Source organism: Lissotriton vulgaris, chromosome 3_1, assembly GCF_964263255.1.
Source record: "Lissotriton vulgaris chromosome 3_1, aLisVul1.2, whole genome shotgun sequence".
Taxonomy (NCBI): Eukaryota; Metazoa; Chordata; class Amphibia; order Caudata; family Salamandridae; genus Lissotriton; species Lissotriton vulgaris.
In genome coordinates this window covers 2,090,433,316-2,090,454,421 of record NC_141689.1, presented here as the reverse complement: position 1 = coordinate 2,090,454,421, position 21,106 = coordinate 2,090,433,316, and the positions used below count along the sequence as shown (strand labels likewise).

Genomic DNA, 21,106 nt, shown 5'->3' with positions numbered 1-21,106 from the left:
CAGACTCTGTCCCCTCTGCTTTCAGGTACTCTACAACAAGAATCCACCTTTGGATTCCAACGGACACTATGCTTCCTTCCAGCAGCAGATCTTCTTTGAAGTCCTCCACTGTGTTCGTTGGTGGTTTCCAAAGCAACTTCAGACCTATGCACCTGGCTTCCCTGGGCTAGGTAACTTGGGTACCTTGGTATCTACAGGTGGGGTGGCTCTCCAGTCTTCTGTCTTCCACAGGGTTTCTTCGAAGTTCACCAGGAAAGGTCCTTAAACTTTAAAACTTAAACCGCTACTCTCCCATAGAATTGTACAGAGCATGTGGTCATGTTCCCACACTGCACCCGTCCTCCATGGCATCCCTATCTACTCACCTTGGGTGGTTCCTTGGGGTCCCAGCAAATCTGCATCCTCTCAACATTGTCTTGACTCGAGTCATGGTTCTTACACCACTTATCTAGTATATGCTTTGGTCCCCCCACGGGGCTCACTGTGTATTAGTGCTATTGAACAAGTTACTTACCTTCGGTAACGATATATCTGTAAGAGACATGGATTAGTTATAGATTCCTTACCTGAGAATTAACCCTAGGCGTAAGACTGGATCCAGGGAATTTTTCGTCAGCAGTACCCCTGCACGTTGAAAGGTGGTGTTGGTCGGCTCCGTGTTCGTCGTTGGCAGCGTGGTCGCCCGGATGACGTTGCAGTAGCTACTTAGACGCCAAACTTGCGCATGGACGTCAGTTCTTTTACACAACATTCCATGCCAGAAGTGCAGAGCCATGCAAGACACTGACCACTGGTGCACAAAATAGGGGCCCTGAAAGGAAGTCCTTAACCCTAGACTTCATTTCGCAGAAGGGGAGGATGGACGGGCGGTAAGGAATCTATACCCAATATATGTCTCTTACAGATATTTCGTTACCAAAGGTAAGTAACTTGTTCATCTGAAAGAGACAATTAGTTATAGATTCCTTACCATAGAATAGATACCCCAGAAATACCAACCCCGGAGGTGGGTCTGCTAACTAAGTTCACACCAGAAAGTCCTGGAGAATAAAACGGTGAAAGAAGGTATCTCTCCGGACTTGGCTGTCCAGGCAGTAGTGTTTGGTGAACATGCGCAGAGATGCCCATGTAGCTGCCTGAGAGATGCCATTAAGGGGGTTTCCCCATCCCAAAGCAGTGGTAGCTGTCGTCGCCCGGGTGGAATGGGCACGCAGTCCCACTGGCAGCTCCTTCTTTGCCAAAGAATAGAAAGATTTGATGCACCTGGAGATGGTCTTCTTGGCGCCCAAGTAGCCAACAAAGAGCTGGTCATCCATCCAGAATTGTTTGGTGCGATCCAAATAGAAGGAAAGCGCATGTTTTGGATCCAGACGGAGGAGCCTCTCTTCCTCCTTTGAAGGATGCAGAGGTGGATAGAAGGTGGGCAAAGTGATGGTTTGACCAATGCGGAAAGAAGTAACCACCTAGAAAGGAAGGTCTAGTTCTGAGCACGACCTTGTCCGGATGAACAGCCAGAAAGGGAGGCTTGGAAGAAAGAGCTTGGAGTTCACTCACCCTGCGCACAGAGGTGATGGCCACCAGTAAGGCAGTTTTCAAAGTCAGAAGCCTGAGAGGACGGTTATGTAGAGGCTCAAAGGGAGCGCACATAAGATATGTAAGAACCAAGTTAGAGTCCCACTGAGGCATTTCGAAGGGAACATGAGGTGATGAGTAATGCCCTTAAGGAAGCGATTTACAACAGTAGACTTGAAAAGAAAAGGCTGATCAGGAAGTCTAAAAAAGGCTGAAATGGCTGAGAGATAGCCGTTAAGAGTGCCCAGAGCAGAGCCCTCCTGGGCCAAAGAAAGAAGGAACAAAAGAACCTCAGAAAGAGGGGTGAAAAGGGGATCCACAGCCTTTGCTGCGCTCTATGCCATTAATTTGTTCCATCTGTAGGCGTGTACAGTCTTAGTAGAGGGACGCGTGGCTACCAAGGTAACATCACAGACTTAGGAAGGAAGGCCGAAAGCTGTAAACTGTCGCTGCTCAATCTCCAAGCAAGGAGGTGGAGGCTGGACAGGTTAGGGTAGAGGACCGTCATGCTGACATTGTGCATTATCTTCAGTGGCAAATAGATCAAACCAAGGCTCTTACCACTGCTGAAAGAGACAATGCGCCACCACTAGTGAAGATGCCATTTGTGATCCATCATGCACCTGCGGCTGAGTTTGTCTGCCCTGGCGTTCAGTGAACCTGCCAGGTGTTGAACCACCAGGGATATGCCCTGATGTTCAAACCATGTCCAGAGACAGAGATCCTCTTGACATAGGGTACACGACCCCACCCAGCCCTGTTTGTTACAGTACCACATGGCGGTGGTGTTGTCTGTGAACACCTGCACCACTCTTCCCCGGACAGAGGGAAGGAATGCTTTTAGTGCAAGACGGATGGACCAAAGCTCCAGAAGGTTGATGTGGAGCCCGGACTCAGAGAGACCAGAGGCCTCTGACCTCCGCCTCTCCCATGTGGCTGCTCTCCCAAGCAGTGATGCATCTGTCTTCACCGTGAACCTTGGTTGGGGAAGGGAGAGGGAGCTGCTGTTGACCCAATCCCGGTTTGTTAGTCACCACTACAATTGAAGTGCAGTGCCCTCTGAGATTTGGATGCAATCGGACAGATTCCCCTGATGCTATGCCCACTGGAACTTCAGGTCCCACTGCAGAGACCTCATATGCCATCTGGCATGATCCACCAGCAGGATGCAGGAGGCCATGAGGACCAGCAACCACAGGGTCATTCTGACCGAAACCCGGGACATAGGCTGAAAGATCAGAATCATAGCCCAAATATCCCGCGCTTGCTGTTCGGGAGGATAAACCCAAAACACGTTGTGTCCAGAATCGCTCCGATAAAGAGGAACTTCTGAGAGGGAGTCAGGTGTGACTTCGGCACATTGACAGAGAACCCCAGCGAATGCAGGAAGTCGGCCATAGTCTGGAGGTGGTAGATGACAGCCTGGTGCGAGCCCGCCTTCAACAGCCAGTCATCGAGATAGGGGAAGACTGGGGAAGACTGGAACCCCTGTTCTGCACAGATGAGCTGCGACCACCACCATCACTTTTCGTGAACACCTAAGGAGCGTTGGTAAGGCCAAAGGGGAGCACAGTAAGCTGGTAAGCATGGTAAGCTGAAAGGCAAGCTGAAAGTGCTCGTGGCCTACCGCGAACTGCAGGTAACGCTGGTGGGCCGGCAGGACGGGGATGTGAAAATAAGCGTCCTGCAAGTCCAACGCCACCATCCAGTCTCCAGGGTCGAGGGCAGACAGGACCTGAGCTAGCGTCAACATTTTGAGGTTCTCCTTCGGTAGGAAGTAGTTGACGTTCCTGAGATCCAAGATAGGATGCATGCCTTTGTCCTTCTTGGGCACCAGAAAGTAGTGGGAATAGCAACCACAACCTACTTCTGGGACAGGAACTCGCTCAATGGTGCTCCTGGCCAAGAATGCCGAAAATTCCTGTTGGAGAAGGGCCAGATGATCCCCCAACATGCGATGGTACTGAGGAGGCGTGGATGGAGGGGTAGTCTCGAAGGGGAGGAAGTAGCCCCTTTGGACTATTTGCAAAACCTACTGGCTGCAGAGGGGGCTGTGTTGGACTGGCCCGCCAGCTGGCCCCCAGAACCACGTCGGTGGTTCCCAAATCCCCGCCCTGGCAGGGGCTGAACAGCTTGTGCCAGCCTTTGGCTCTGGGCGGGACATGGCGGAGAACCCCTTCCGTAGCCACGAAAGGGGTGAAAAGCAGACTGCGTAGGGCGGGTGATGGAGAGGCCCAAGGACCTGGCCGTAGCCCAAGAGTCCTTAAAGCGCTCCTGCACGTTGTATACCTTGTCACCGAATAGGCGGCGGCCATCGAAGGGCATGTCCATAAGAGTAGATTGGGCATCCCCTGAAAAACCAGTCGACCTCAACTAGGCGTAGCATCGAAGGGCTACAGATGTGGAAATCGTTCTGCCTAGTGAGTCAGCGGTATCCAGCCCTCATCGGATAGTAAACTTTGCTGTGTTTCTCCCTTCGGCAACTGCACGGGAGAGTACCACCGGGGCCTCCTCCGGGCATTGGGGCAGCACTTGCGCCACCATATCCCACATGGTGTGGGTTTAACAGCCCAACAAACATGCAGTGTTTACCGACCGCAGTCCCAAGCTAGAGGAAGAAAACATCTTCTTTCCAAGATGGTCCAGCTTTTTGGATTCCCTATCAGGTGGTGCGTTAGGGAATAGGCCTTTGGAGGTAGAGGCTTGGACCCCCAAGCTCTCAGCGGTGGGGTGTTGGGAGAGTAAAGTGGGGTTGCCCGGGGCTGGGCGGTGGCATCAGGCAATCAACCTATCCTGTGTGGATTTATGACGTTAGCACGCACACTTTTACCACGCATACCATTACCACGCATTTTTTACAATGCGATACCTTTACAACGCATAGTGCTTTGGGTGCTGGATAGTGGATTGTTTAATTTACTATTCCAACACCAGTCCCAGTGGACACTAGGGAAGGTTATTGGATAGTAAATTAACCTATTCACTATCCATTCCCTATGTCAGATCGCCCCAAAGCGCTATGCGTTGTAATGGCATGCGTTGTAAAAGATGCGTGGTAATGGTAGTGCGTTGTAAAAAATGCGTGCTAAAGGTTGTATACCATCCTGGGTTGGGCCTGGACCAGGTGCTCAAAAGGATGTCTGTTAGGGCTTCATTACACAGCAGCAGGGGCTCCGAAGAGCTCGCTGTCGGTTGAAGCACCTGTCAGGAGGTTAGACCTGACTGTCACCGTAGGTAGCTCGAGGCTGAGAGTCTCGGCCGCCCTACGCAACACAACATGCCAAGGTCTGGTGAGGCATTCAGACCACTGGCTGCCCCCAGTTCTTCTCTCCAATCCAGTTCTTAGCCCAACTGGTCAGTTAAAGGGTTTCCAGACCCCTCCCAGTCCTCCTCACTCTCCTCTGGCTGCCAATCTGGTGTAAAAGAGCCAGGGTAGAACAAGGGCACAAAAGTAGCCATTGGCGCCGGATCCGGCGCCAGTCGACGCCGGTCCGTGTCTACATAGGGATGGAGGCTGGGGTCGACGCAGGCTGGGGACACAACCGGTGTCGGCTGGGGACACAACCGCCGTCGGCTGCGGATGTGTTGCAGGTGGAATCGTCGCCGGTGCAGGTGTATTGAGGTCGACCAGTGCCGATCTGGATCGAGGCCTGGATCCAAGGCGACCCTGCGGTGTCGGGGATGGAGCCGCCAGCATCTAAGGCCCAGGGCCCTTAGTCGAGTCTGCGGGGCCCAACGGCGCACCAGCTGAGTCGGGCTGCCCAAAGATGGCATGCATCGCTTCATAAAATTGGCGAAACTGGGCAGGGGTCGCTCAGGGAACCGGGAAGGGAGGCAAACCCGAAGGCGACCCTTCCGGCTCTGCACTCGGAGGGGCACCACCCGCATCCCTTGTTGGACAGGGAGAAGTCAAAGAGTGACAATGCTTCTTCGACTTCGTCTTGTGCTTCGACTTACCTGACCCCAAGTGCAAAGACTTGGAAGAAGAATGATGATGACTCCAATATCGGTCCCTCCACCTCCCACGCAACCGGGACCTCGAACGGCGCGGAGCCGACTGCCAGACCTCGAGAAGCTTTCGAGACTGCTCCAGCAACAAACTCAGTCCGCCCCTCTCTCCTCCCTCTCCCTCTGTAATATGGAACTCCATAACATATGTTCCCAGACCTACTCCTGGTTAGCAACCTCTATCCTGTTGTGAACTGTAACCTCTGGTGTGTCTCTTCTTCTTGTGGTGTTGTATGAGGCGGTTCTGTTAGACGCAATAGTCTCAAATACCTTGGGCACGAACGTTCTTTAAATTCTGAGGATAAGAGCAACAGGAAAGGTTTCCAGAGGTCCTGAAAGGAGGCCCCTGGCTTAGAGAGAGAATCTCCCCATGCCAAAGATTCGCCAGAGCCTGTGGAGTCAACCCAGGTGTGTGGGAGAGGTGGACGTCCCCCAGTGAAATAGGATGTTTTGGAGGGCTGCTCCTAACGCTATGCATGTGTTGACCCTTCTGTGATGGAAGAGGGAAGGTGTGAAGGTGAGGGGATTCGGAAGCCCCAGCAAAGTATAGGCTGGAAAACGAGGGAGCGGTGTGTCGAGGTGGGTATCAATATCATCTAACACTTACAACCAGTAATTTGATATTAGTAAGTGAGTTAAGGTTCCCAACAAGCCACATGCTCTCCAACATTGAGGGGATTGAGTCGGGTTACCTCTATGAAGCCTTGGTGGCATGAGGTACCAATAGCTTGCTATTTTCGTTGCTGTTTCTATGCTCGCCACACTATGTGCAGTGTCTCAGGGACTATAATATATGTCTGACCACTCTTTCTGCAAGAGCGTCCTTCCCAGTCCCCCTCCCACCTAGCTGCCCAGGTGAATTATCTGTCCCAGGGATTCGTCTAAAACTATAGAGTTCTGTCATCAGACGTGAATCTGTGTTCTTCGTCACTAACCATTTCTCAAAAGGTGTAAGAGCCCTTTGTGCCTTTTCCCAAATTTCTGTCTGCATAACCCAGTGCTGAATTTTTTGAAAGTGAAAACGTTCTGCCTCTGGGATGTTCTGTTGTGTGCGGACATCAGTAAACAATAAGGGCCCCTCTACAGCAAAGAAATACCCTACGGACAGCCGGCCTTCTCTAGTCCATTGATCAAATACAGTTGTTTCAAGACCGGGGGTGAACGCAAGGTTGGGTACATTCGGCGTGATAGGGGAGGGAAATATCGTAAGTCCCGAGTTGTAGAAACTCTATCCCAGGCTGAAAGTGTTGAGTGCGTGACCTTTGATAAGTATAATATGTGCAGCTGCTTTGATTTTGTAAGAATGGGAACTCCCCATAAACGCGGTCTGGCGAGGGATCTATCCATGAACAGCCAGTGCTTCTCCGATTCTGGCCTTGACTATTCTACTAGGGGCCTCAGTTGTACTGCCCGATAGCAGGCCTGCAGGTGTGGGATCCCCAGACCTCCCTCATCTGGGGGCCTGTAACATAGTTCGCTGTGCAGCCTAGGCATTGGTCACGCCAAATGTAGCGCTCTAGATCACGTTGCATGGAATGCAATACTCCTGATGGAGGGGCCTGTGGGAGGGTCTGGTACAAAAATATTATCCTTGGTAAAAATTGTCTTCTGAACCACTGCATTGCGGCCTAACGAGGTGGTCTTCATCTGTGAAGGCAGTCCCGTATATGTCGTAATAATTTTGTGTAATTCAAGGAGGAGGTGAGTTGTATGCTAGATGTGAGTTGAATACCCAAGTAGGGAATGGCCTCTTCAGCCCATTGGAGAAGGTGAGTGTTTTTAAGTAACTCTAATGTGTCCAGAGAGAGGGTCAAGACAAGGACCTGGAACTTATGGATGTTGACTTAGAATCCCGAGGCCTGTCTGAAATCGTCCAGATCTGTCATAAGGGCAGGTAAAGAGTCTCTGGGGTTTTCTAAGGTGGCGACCACATTGTCCGCATAAAGGCTGATCTTATGTTCCTCACCTCCAAACATTACTCCAGGTATCAATGGATTGTCTCAGACTTTTTAAGACATAGGCTCTGTGTAAAGGGCAAATGAAAGTGGTGAAAGGGGACATTCTTGTCTTGTTCCTTGTTAAATAGAGAAGGATTTCGAGGTAAGGCCGTTCACACGAACAGAGGGAGTGGGGTTAGTATAACTGCTGAGGACCTAACTAATGAAGCTCCTTGACAGACCAAAGTGCTGCATGGTCGCTGTAAGGTAAGGCCAGTGCACTCTGTCAAACGCTTTCTCGGCGTCTATAAAGAGGATCATGCGCTCTGTCTCAAACCGATCAGCTTTATCTATAATGGGCAAGAGACGTTTAGTATTATCAAAGCACTGACATCCCGGTACAAAGTCAGACTGGACTGGATCTAGCAATCCCGGGAAAAAGATGCAGCGCCAATATCCCAGTGAACAATTTAAGGTCCACCTTAAGAAGGGAGATAGGGCGATAGGACGCACATTGTCGTTTAACTTTACCAGGCTTTGGTATGTCTGTAACCAATGCCTCCAGCATTGTGGACGGTATGGGTGGGGAGGTCCCAACTGCGTTATCTACCCTCACCAAAATCAGGGCTAGTATATTGCAAATGGTTTTATAAAATGGCTAAGAGAAACCGTCAGGCCTGGGGATTTAAGCGGTTTAATTTAGAGATAGCTGAAATAACCTCTTCTAACTTAATCAGTAAGTCAAGGTCGAAAATTGTGGGTATGCTCGAGGCCTGTCTCTGTGCCCTCAATCTGTTAGCCAGCAATATCCCACCCCTATTCCCCTGTGTAAAGGGAGTGCTTAAGACAGAATGTGGTATATTCTGCCCTGTCAATATTCATTCCTGGCAGTTGGGTTTGTGCCGCTTTGAGCTGCCTCCAGAGTCTTGGAGCGCTTTTACTCTGGTGTATGGGTTCTAACTCTCTTACCTTGGTGGTGAGTTGCTCCCTCTTTAACTGGTGGATTTTGTTGTCGGGTGAAGTGATAGCTACCCCAAATTACCGCTTTAAAGGCGTGCCATAATGTTGCAACTGAGGTGTCCGGGTATCATTGATGGCAAGATAGTCTCCTATTGCTTTTGTAATCTGGTGTACAACCGCGGGGCGTTGGAGCATGGTCTCCTTAAGTCTTCAGATGTGGCGCGCGGTCTGGGGGCTTGCAAAGGTCACCGACATGCAAACTGCCGAGTGGTCAGATATTGTACAAGAGAGTATTTCTAATAAGTGTGGCTGTTGAGTTAACATGTCAGTGGTTAGGATGTAATCGATTCCAGAGTAGGTCTTGTGGGGGTGTGAATAAAAGGGTATTCCCTGTCTGTCGGATGGTGAGCTCTCCATATAGCAGTCAACCTAGCCTCTGTCAGGTATGTCTGTCCCTCTACAGAGAGGGAACCGGTCTGCCCATAACGCTGGCCTGATCTGTCCACCTCCTTGTCAAAAGCTAAGTTAAAGGGGGCGGGGCCAAGATAGCGGATGAGTAGGAGGTGCCTTCTTGCTTCTCTGCAAAACCGCCTGGACCCTGCCAAACTTCTTACTTCTAACCACGGAAACCAGCATAGAATTGGTGCTTCCCCTGACTCCCGATTAATTTGAAGTAGCTTTACGCTGACCATAAAGACATAGAACTTGGCGTAGTCTCATTTTGGCAAGGGGTGAATTGCTAATACCGCAATACAGCGTTCCTATGATCAAGAACCCACTGGAGGGTTACGGACAATGCTGATGATATCATGGAGCAGCGAAACTTACTAAAGTAATAATGTACAAAGGAGGGGTGTAACCTAAAAAGGGAATGTACACTTACTACAAGTACCAGCATGCCACAGAAGCTGCTAACACCTGCTGCCTAATAGAGGGCGTTACTAAAGGGCATGCTGGGCGACGCCTCTATGAATCTTCGCTACTCCATGCAGAACTGCCTGTGACCAAGAAGCCGATATGCTCTGAAACGCGTAAGGTTACTTCAAATTAATTGAATAAAGGAAGCGCTAGGTGATGTGAATGTGCCACTTGCGAGTGCTTCTTCAAACTGTGGTCTTTTGTGAAAAAACATTATATGCAGCAGACCGAGCCGCAAAGACTTCACCGCCCCGTTGAAAGTAAAGGGAACCATGGAGACATAGAACTTGGCGTAGTCTCATGTTGGTAAGCGGCTAATACCGCAATACAGCGTTCCTTTGATCAAGAACCCACTGGAAGGTTATGGACAATGCTGATAATATCATGAAGCAGCGAAACTTACTAAAGTAATTAATGTACAAAGGAGGCATGTAACCTACAAAGGGAAAGTACTATTACTACAAGTACGAGCATGCACCACAAGCTGCTAACACCTGCTGCCTAATAAAGGGCGTTACTAAAGGACATGCTGTGTGACGCCCCCTTTGAATCTTCGCTACTCCATGCAAAACTGCCTGTGACCAAGGAGCCGATATGCTCCGAAACGCGTAAGGCTACTTCAAATAAATTGAATAAAGGAAGCGCTGGGTGCCGTGAATGTGCCGCTTGCGAGTGCTTCTTCAAACGGTGGTCTTTTGGGAAAAAAACATTATATGCGGCAGACCGAGCCGCGAAGACTACACCACCCCGTTGAAAGTAAAGGAGACCATAGAGACATAGAACTTGGCGTAGTCTCATGTTGGCAAGCGGTGAATGGCTAATACCGCAATACGGCGTTTCTTTGATCAAGAACCCACTGGAGGGTTATGGACAATGCTGATAGTATCATGGAGCAGCGAAACTTACTAAAGTTATTAATGTACAAAGAAGGCGTATAACCTACAAAGGGAATGTACTATTACTACAAATACCAGCATGCCACACAAGCTGCTAACACCTGCTGCGTAATCGAGGGCGTTACTAAAGGAAATGCTGGGCGACGCCCCCTTTGAATCTTCGCTACTCCACGCAGGACTGCCTGTGACCAAGGAGCCGATATGCTCCGAAACGCGTAAGGTTACTTCAAATTAATTGAATACAGGAACCGCTGGGTGCCGTGAATGTGCCGCTTGCGAGTGCTTCTTCAAACGGTGGTCTTTTGGGAAAAAAACATTATATGCGGCAGACCGAGCCGCGAAGACTGCACCGCCCCGTTGAAAGTAAAGGGAACCATAGAGACATAGAACTTGGCGTACTCTCATGTTGGCAAGCAGCGAATGGCTAATACCGCAATACAGCGTTCCTTTAATCAAGAACCCACTGGGGGGTTATGGACAATGCTGATAATATCATGGAGCAGCGAAACCTACTGAAGTATAATGTACAAAGGAGGCATGTAACCTACAAAGGGAAGGTACTATTACTACAAGTACCAGCATGCCACAGAAGCTGCTAACACCTGCTGCCTCATAGAGGGTGTTACTAAAGGACATGCAGGGCGATGCCCCCTTTGAATCTTCGCTACTCCACGCAGAACTGCCTGTTACCAAGGAGCCGATATGCTCCAAAACGCGTAAGGCTACTTCAAATTAGTTGAATAAAGGAAGGGCTGGGTGCCGTGAATGTGCCGCTTGCGAGTGCTTCTTCAAATGGTGGTCTTTTGGGAAAAAAACATTATGTGCGGCAAACCGAGCCGCGAAGACTGCACCACCCCGTTGAAAGTAAAGGGAACCATAGAGACATAGAACTTGGCGTAGTCTCATGTTGGCAAGCGGCGAATGGCTAATACCGCAATACAGCGTTCCTTTGATCAAGAACGCACTGGAGGGTTATGGACAATGCTGATAATATCATGGAGCAGCGAAACTTACTAAAGTAATTAATGTACAAAGGAGGCGTGTAACCTACAAAGGAAAATGTACTATTACTACAAGTACCAGCATGCCACACAAGCTGCTAACACCTGCTGCCTAATAGAGGGTGTTACTAAAGGACATGCTGGGCGATGCCCCCTTTGAATCTTTGCTACTCCATGCAGAACTGCCTGTGACCAAGGAGCCGATAAGCTCCGAAACGAGTAAGGCTACTTCAAAGTAAATGAATAAAGGAAGCGCTGGGTGTCATGAATGTGCCGCTTGAGAGTGCTTCTTCAAACTGTGGTCTTTATATATATATCTATAATATATTCCCACCAAAGTTTGGCTGATCCCAAGCCTCCAATTCGGCGGGCTCACGGCTGGGGTAGCCACCCCCTGTATACTCCACACACTGTTGCCAATGTTAGAACTCCTCACATCCACAGCGAGTTAAAACAAAGGAGCCGCAGCCACAAGTATTTGGTGCAAGTTTATTCAGGCATGACATCATCTACCTAGAGAAACTGTGTAATCCCTATGCACTCAATAGAAACAGTTTATCTGATAAGTTCAACAAGTTCGTGGGAGCGCATGAACGTCGCACGTAGTCTGACCGTGCCTTATATCAACAAACAAGTGGTGTGGGTAGAATCAACTATCCGCATGTTTATGCGCTCAATTATCAATGAAACAGGTGAGTTTCTTCTCAGGTTTTCATTTATTATTCATCATATTCAACCAATTGTGAGTTCATTGGTAAGTCAAATGATGTCAATCTTGTTCTTGTGCGAGCATAATAAACTCCTTATTTCGCAATTATATCATTTTACTTGCATTTCTCATCCACCCAATGCATTTCGGGTCATTAAACACGACCCTTCGTCAGGGGTCTGTGGACAAGGGATAAGACAGGACCAAATTAGTTGCTACCACAACTATAGTGAAATAAAAGGTAATGGTTCACAAAGTGTTAAGAGCAATAGACGGAAAACTGAAGGAGTTATAAGCAAAGTCAGGATAACAGATGGGGAATCGTGGTGGTGAATGCGTTAAATCCAAAATTGACAGCGGTGAATAACATGCAACAGTTAAACACAAAAAAATGTGTTTACGAGAACCCCAGTGCTCTCTACGCGTTACCTGTACAAGTGTGAAACCCGGAACCCAAAGCGTCAGTGTCACGAACACTTACAGAAAATCGGCAGACGCCGTAACCTCGAGCAAGTCGCGGTAAACCTCGGTGTGGGGCGGTGTGTGCAGCAAGCGTTTAAAGAACGGTCATGTGATCGGAAGATGATCCAATCAGTGAACAGTAAAGAAAAAGTGATGGATTAGCCCAATCAGGAAAGAGTATAGAAAAACGGGTGCAACCAGAAAGCTCAAGTCATGTGATATGAGTGTGTAGGCATCATAATAGGAAATGGGTGACGACAAATGTAAATACGAAACCACGTATAAATTAATAGAATGCTGTACAAACAAAAACATATCACAATATGTTAGGACCAGAGTAGGTCCTGGACCAATGCTGAGAACCTACATGACAAATTAAAGGAAACATGAATGTTCCACACGATCGTTCATCCCAAAAGGATATGTAGAATTAAGTTTTTTGATCCAATAAAATTCTGATCGTAATCTTTGTTTCAATGGATCCAAGTCAGGGCGTTGTGGGATGGTCTCAAGAACCGTAAATTTTAATTGAGATATCTGATGTCTGGCTTCATTCCAATGGTTAGCTATGGATGACTTTATGTTCAGCTGGCGGATATTGCTCTTATGTTCTGTAATGCGTATTTTTATTTTACGTTCAGTTTGGCCAACGTAAACTTTCCCGCAAGGGCATTTGATGGCATAAATGCAGTTGGTAGTGTCGCAAGTGCTCGTATGATTGAGTTCAATGGGATAGCCTTTGGTTGGATGTGTGAAAGTTCTTCCTGGCATTACGTTGTTGCAATGAATGCAATTAGAACACTTAAGCATTCCTTTCCAATTGACATTGTCTTTCTTGCGTGTTTTGAGGAGTTCTTTTAAATTCTTTGACCTCTGAAAAGCAAATGTGACCTTGTCACTGTATAGATCCTTGAGATCAGGTTCAGATTGAATTAAGTGCCAGTGTTTGTTGATAATCCCCTTAATTTTGTTGGATTCAGTAGAGAATTTTAACACACACACTGTCTTGTTACTGTCGGTTTTTACTTGTGCTTGTAGCAATGATTTCCTTTCCAATTTATCTACTTTTGCCAAAGCTGTGGATATTATGTTTTCCGGATATCCTCTCTCTTGATATCTCATTGCTTGTTCATTCAGGGCAATCTGTAAATCTGTATCATGAGATGTAATGCGTTTCAACCTAATAAATTGCGACGTGGGAAGATGTTTCTTCAGAGAGTCTGGGTGAAAACTTTGAAAAAGCAGGCTGGTGTTTCTGTCGGTAGTTTTTTTGAAGACTTTAGTGCTGATGATGTTGTTGTTTACCATCACTTGTACATCCAAAAATGAAATAGATTCTTTTTCAATAGTATGGGTGAATTTGATGCGTGCATTTTTGGTGTTGAGAGTGCGAATATTCAACTCTAATTGTTCTTTCGAACCTTGCCAAATTACAAAAATTTCATCAATGTAACGTTTGAAAGTTGTCAGTCCATCCATCCAGTCAGGATTTTGTAAAATATGATCAATTTCAAATTTCTGCATAAAAATATTTGCATATGAGGGGGCCCCCCCAAATCCCATGGATGTACCATTACATTGGTTAAAAAAATGTCCTTGCCATTCAAAATAACTGTGGTATAGGGCGAATTGCATGAGTTCTAAAATTACCACTTTTTGGAATTCATCTAAATCACTGTTCAGTAAGCTCCATTCTAGAGCTTCAATGCCCTCGTTATGAGGGATGGACGTATATAATGCCGTGACATCAATGGTACACAACCAGTAGGTCAAATCTTCTTTTAATGATACTGAGCTCAGTAAGTTAAGGAAAGTTGTGGTGTCTTTGATGTAAGTTTCGCTTTTCTGAACGATAGGCTGTAAGAATTTGTCGATAAATTTACCGATTGGTTCTGAGATGGACCCACAAGCGGAGACGATGGGTCTAAAAGGCGGATTGACTGGGTCCTTGTGGTACATCCATGGGATTTGGGGGGGCCCCCTCATATGCAAATATTTTTATGCAGAAATTTGAAATTGATCATATTTTACAAAATCCTGACTGGATGGATGGACTGACAACTTTCAAACGTTACATTGATGACATTTTTGTAATTTGGCAAGGTTCGAAAGAACAATTAGAGTTGAATATTCGCACTCTCAACAACAAAAATGCACGCATCAAATTCACCCATACTATTGAAAAAGAATCTATTTCATTTTTGGATGTACAAGTGATGGTAAACAACAACATCATCAGCACTAAAGTCTTCAAAAAAACTACCGACAGAAACACCAGCCTGCTTTTTCAAAGTTTTCACCCAGACTCTCTGAAGAAACATCTTCCCACGTCGCAATTTATTAGGTTGAAACGCATTACATCTCATGATACAGATTTACAGATTGCCCTGAATGAACAAGCGATGAGTTATCAAGAGAGAGGATATCCGGAAAACATAATATCCACAGCTTTGGCAAAAGTAGATAAATTGGAAAGGAAATCATTGCTACAAGCACAAGTAAAAACCGACAGTAACAAGACAGTGTGTGTGTTAAAATTCTCTACTGAATCCAACAAAATTAAGGGGATTATCAACAAACACTGGCACTTAATTCAATCTGAACCTGATCTCAAGGATCTATACAGTGACAAGGTCACATTTGCTTTTCAGAGGTCAAAGAATTTAAAAGAACTCCTCAAAACACGCAAGAAAGACAATGTCAATTGGAAAAGAATGCTTAAGTGTTCTAATTGCATTCATTGCAACAACGTAATGCCAGGAAGAACTTTCACACATCAAACCAAAGGCTATCCCATTGAACTCAATCATACGAGCACTTGCGGCACTACCAACTGCATTTATGCCATCAAATGCCCTTGCGGGAAAGTTTACTTTGGCCAAACTGAACGTAAAATAAAAATACGCATTACAGAACATAAGAGCAATATCCGCCAGCTGAAAATGAAGTCATCCATAGCTAACCATTGGAATGAAGCCAGACATCAGATATCTCAATTAAAATTTACGGTTCTTGAGACCATCCCACAACGCCCTGACTTGGATCCATTGAAACAAAGATTACGATCAGAATTTTATTGGATCAAAAAACTTAATTCTACATATCCTTTTGGGATGAACGATCGTGTGGAACATTCATGTTTCCTTTAATTTGTCATGTAGGTTCTCAGCATTGGTCCAGGACCTACTCTGGTCCTAACATATTGTGATATGTTTTTGTTTGTACAGCATTCTATTAATTTATACGTGGTTTCGTATTTACATTTGTCGTCACCCATTTCCTATTATGATGCCTACACACTCATATCACATGACTTGAGCTTTCTGGTTGCACCCGTTTTTCTATACTCTTTCCTGATTGGGCTAATCCATCACTTTTTCTTTACTGTTCACTGATTGGATCATCTTCCGATCACATGACCGTTCTTTAAACGCTTGCTGCACACACCGCCCCACACCGAGGTTTACCGCGACTTGCTCGAGGTTACGGCGTCTGCCGATTTTCTGTAAGTGTTCATGACACTGACGCTTTGGGTTCCGGGTTTCACACTTGTACAGGTAACGCGTAGAGAGCACTGGGGTTCTCGTAAACACATTTTTTTGTGTTTAACTGTTGCATGTTATTCACCGCTGTCAATTTTGGATTTAACGCATTCACCACCACGATTCCCCATCTGTTATCCTGACTTTGCTTATAACTCCTTCAGTTTTCCGTCTATTGCTCTTAACACTTTGTGAACCATTACCTTTTATTTCACTATAGTTGTGGTAGCAACTAATTTGGTCCTGTCTTATCCCTTGTCCACAGACCCCTGACGAAGGGTCGTGTTTAATGACCCGAAATGCATTGGGTGGATGAGAAATGCAAGTAAAATGATTTAATTGCGACATAAGGAGTTTATTATGCTCGCACAAGAACAAGATTGACATAATTTGACTTACCAATGAACTCACAATTGGTTGAATATGATGAATAATAAATGAAAACCTGAGAAGAAACTCACCTGTTTCATTGATAATTGAGCGCATAAACATGCGGATAGTTGATTCTACCCACACCACTTGTTTGTTATCATCTACCTAGAGTCACAAAGAGCTAGAATAAGCAGATTGATTCAATGATCCAGAGAGATGGTGAAAGCATGAGCATCATACCTTCGACATGCCCAATGCAATGCATCAGCTAATAAAAAATGTGTCTTCTGCATAGAAGCTGTAACATTAAACATCTCTCAAAATGTCACATATTCACATTTTTTGTCAGTGAAAGCTTGGGTAACTAGAAGGAAATTCAATTAATTCACCTCAAAGAGTTTGGGAATTCTTGCTGAGAAACTTTATTTATAGTTTACAGATGATGTATTTTAAATATTGCTGGTCATTGTAAATGTGTTATTAATTATAAATCAGAAAGCATCACTCTTCTCTTATTAAGGAATTTCAGTAAGCCTCAGAGTGATTTAAAAGAACATAAAATAAGTAATTAGTGCAAGAAAAGTCAAAAACGAGTAAAAGAAAGATACTCACAGGAAGGGTCAGATACTGCTGTATGAGATGATGATTTCCTAGAACTCCTTGAAGAAACTGAAGGTGTTCTGCTATGATCAAATCGCTCCAAAGCTTCTTTCAGGCTAAGTGTGTTGATGTGATTTTCAGACCCACAGTTATGGCTCTAATTGAAGCAAAAGGAAAGGTAAGGCTGGTTGAACAAAAATATTAACAGTTGGTACCAAAAAATAACTTCTGATCTGAAAATATAAGTCATTTATCAAAACTAAACACCAATTAACAAGTTATTTATCTTTGGTAACGATGTATCTATAAAAGACATACATTAGGTATAGATTCTATACCTTAGAATTACCCCCAGGTGTCAGACTGGGTCCGGAGAATCTTTCTGTAGCAGTACCCCTGTGTGTCAGTAGTTGGCGTCGATCGACTCCGTGTCCGTGGTCGGCATCGTGGTCCCTGGGATGACATCACAGTGTCTACTTAGACGTTGTCCCAGCGACCTGACGTCAGTTCTGATAAAACTTTCCATGCCAGAAGCGCAAAGCCATGCAAGACACTGACCACTGGTGCACAAAACAAGGAAGGGAAACACTATCCCTAGAAGTCAGTTCGCAGAACGGGGAGAAAGGGTGAGGCGGTAAGGAATTTATAACTAATGTATGTCTCTTACAGACACATTATTACCAAAGTTAAGTAACCTGTTCATCTGAAAGAGACCATTAGGTATAGATTCCTTACCTTTGAATAGATACCCCAGCAATGCCTACCCCGGAGGTGGGTCTGTGAACTAATTTCACACCAGAAAGTCCTGGAGGACCAAACAGCAAAAAAAGCGGTCTTTCAGGGCTTGGCTATGCAGGCAGTAATGTTTTGTGAATGAGTGCAGGGATGCCCACGTGGCTGCCTGGCAGATGTCATTCAATGGAACTCCAAGTCCCAAAGCAGTAGAGGCTGGCGTCGCCCTGATAGAGTGGGCGAGCAGTCCTACTGGAGGTTCCTTTTTCGCCAAAGATTAACAGATCTTGATGCATAGGACAACCCATTGAGAGATGGTAGGTTTGTGCACGGCCGACCTTTCTTGGCACGCAAGAAAACAACAAAGAGTTAATCGTCCGCACGGAAATCTTTAGTGTGGTCAAGGGAGAAGTATAGTGCACGTTTAAGGTCCAGACGGTGTAGTCTCTTGTCCTCTTTGGATGGGTGCAGAGGTGGGAAGAAGGTGGGCAATATGATGGTTTCACCTATGTGGAAAGAGGTAACCACTTTGGGCAGAACAGAGGGCCTAGTGCGAAGGACCACTTTGTCTGGATGAACTGCAGGAAAAGGAGGCTTGGAGGAAAGAGGCTGAAGCTCGCTCACCCTGCAAGCAGATGTGATGGCAAGCACGAAAGCAGTCTTCAAGGTAAGAAGACAGAGAGGACAATTATGTTGTGGCTCGAAGGTAGCACGCATAAGGAAGTAAGAGCAAGATTTAAGTCCCACTAGGCCATTACGAAAGGAGAGGGAGGAAAGAGAGGAGTAAAGCTCTTTAGAAATCTATTTACAATCGGAGAGTTGAAAAGAGAAGGCTGATCAGGAAGGCGCAGACAGGCAGAGATGGCCGAAAGGTAGGCTTTAATGGTGCCCAGAGCAGAGAGTCACGTGAGAGTGGCCCTGCTGAGCCACAGATAGAATGAAGAGGAGAATCACTGAAAGAGGGGCAGAAAGGGGATCCACAGCCTTTGCTGTGTACCATGGCACAAATTTGTTCCATTTACAGGCGTATACTGTTTCAGTGGAGGGACGCCTGGCTGCCAAGATGACGTTACAGACTTTGGGAGGAAGGTCAAAAGCAGTCAACTGTCGCCGCTCAATCTCCATGCAAAGAGGTGAAGGCTGGACAGGTTCGGGTGGAGAACCGTCCCCTGCTCCTGCGACAGAAGATCCTCCCGAAGAGGCAGTCTGATTGGAGGATCGATGGCCATGCTCAAGAGCTCTGGGTACCAGACTCTTTGTTTAAAGTCCACAGCCACAAAAATGACTAGGGCCCGGTGGCGCTTTATCTTCTTCAGCACTCTGGGCAGTGGTTGTTATGTTGTGCTTTTTTATAATTATTCTGTGTGTCGCTTTAAGGCTCGTGTTAGAGCGAGCCATTCTTTAGAATGCCTTTGCTTCTTGTTATGTTCTGATTCTGTATATCAGTTGAAGCCTGACTCATCTACTGTGCAGCTGTGCTTCCTGGCACCACCTGTTTTATACTTTATCTTGAATAAAGATCTAAGAAGAAATCCTGCCTCCACCTCTACTTTACTATTGGCAACGATCGGGATCAGGATCAGGATCCTACAATCAACAACTTCGTGAGGATTATAATTTTTTTTTCTCTCCTCTCTACCTGCTCACGTAGAAAGAAGCGACGCATTTATTGGGTATTTGACTTTTCAACCTTCCACGTTTTGGCGTCAATTAATTCAAAGGATTATTTTGCTTTATTCGTATTTTTTTTTGTCTCTTACACGAGGACTTACTTTATGGCTTCGGTTGGTGGCGCATGTCGGCATCTTTCGATCTTGTGCTGGGTTCCATGCACGATCTCCTGCCGCGCGACCCACTGACTGACATTTCTGCCTGATCGCGTAATGACGCATTTGCGCAAGGTCACGTTGCGTGACCCTGCGTAGCGGCCATTTTGGATTGGTCGGGAAGTCTCTCGGTCCTTCACAGTCACCGAGGCAAGGATAAAAAAAAAAAACGAACGAAACGAAGGAGCACAGAGTTAGTGACATCGCTTATTAGAAGCATTTAGCGACGCTTCATTCAAGTGACGAAAATTAGGATAAACAGGTGAGACTGTCGGGGCACTTATTTATATAATTTTTTTTTTTACTATTGTGTACTATTGAAGCAAGTCTTTTTATTTAAGTATTCACAATATATGGATTCTGGAGATCAATCTCAAGGAGATTTAGAAGAGGAAATGGCTCAACAAAGCTTTGTTATCAGTCCCCCACAACCTTTTTGGGCTACTGGATCCCAGCCAGACATGAAGTGGGTGGAATGGAAAGAGTATTTTAATAATTACATTTGTGCCATTGATGAGAATGCAAAAATGAAACCTGAACAAAAGAAAAGGATACTTCTGCATTCTCTGGGACCCAAAGGGTTAAAAACTTATTCACAAATGCAGAAGTTAATTAATGCTGACTTAAGTGAATTTGACAATGCCATCGCAGATATGGACAGGTATTTCGCACATAAAGTGTGTATAGGTGTAGTGAGGCACAAATTCTTCCAGAGGAAACAAAAGAAGGAGGAGCTGGTTGATGAATGGGTTGATGACCTAAAAAAACTTGCTATTGACTGTAACTTTGGAAACTTGCATGATGATCTTATTCGAGATCAACTAGTTATGCACAATGATAATTCTCCGATTCAAGATCGCCTTTGGGTAAATGGTGATGCACCTCTAGATGACGTACTTGCTATAATGAGGAAATCGGAAATGTCAGGGAGATGTGCCACTGTAGTAAAAGATACAGTTAAGGAATCAGACAAAGCATCGTCTGCTGTCTTCAAAATTCAAGGAACATCAAAATATCAAAATAAGCAAGTTCAAAACAAGAATTTCAGTCAACCTGTCAGGAATCAAGGGAAGGACGACAAGATGGAAGACAGAAGGTGTTACCGTTGTGGTAGCAAGGAACATATGGCTTACTACAAGTCGTGCCCTGCCCTACGGAAAAAGTGTAGTGTTTGTGGTCTAATAGGCCATTTCAGTAAAATGTGCCGCAGCCGTACTAATGTCAAATGTATCTGGAATGAGGATGCGTGTGCTAGCGGAAGTAGTGAAGATGAGGATGGTTGCGTAAAGAATGTGAGAGGGAATTACATGTTGAACATCACTGATGAAGCTATGGAGGGTAAACCTATCTGCGAAGTATCTTTAGGTGGCGTTAAAGTTAATGTGTATGCGGATTCTGGATCTCCATTTACAATTGTTAACGAAGAGGTGTGGAAAAAAAATTTTACACAGAAAATAGGGGACAAGTTAAATGCCTCAGATGTTAATCCTGTGAGTTACACAGGGGAAAGAATTGGCTTATTGGGTTTCAGATGGCTCACCTTCATCTTTAAAGGTAGGGTGACCAGAGGC

At 45.9% G+C, this 21,106-nt stretch overlaps 1 protein-coding gene across 1 annotated transcript in view; it reads right to left on the bottom strand.

The window, feature by feature from the left end:
- Positions 1-21,106, bottom strand: part of CLOCK (clock circadian regulator) — a 1,177,342-nt gene that overhangs the window by 257,417 nt on the left and 898,819 nt on the right. The window contains exon 15 of the mRNA XM_086962635.1: positions 16,990-17,134. Coding sequence (XP_086818761.1) covers positions 16,990-17,134 — 145 coding nt within the window. The remainder of the gene's footprint in view (positions 1-16,989; positions 17,135-21,106) is intronic.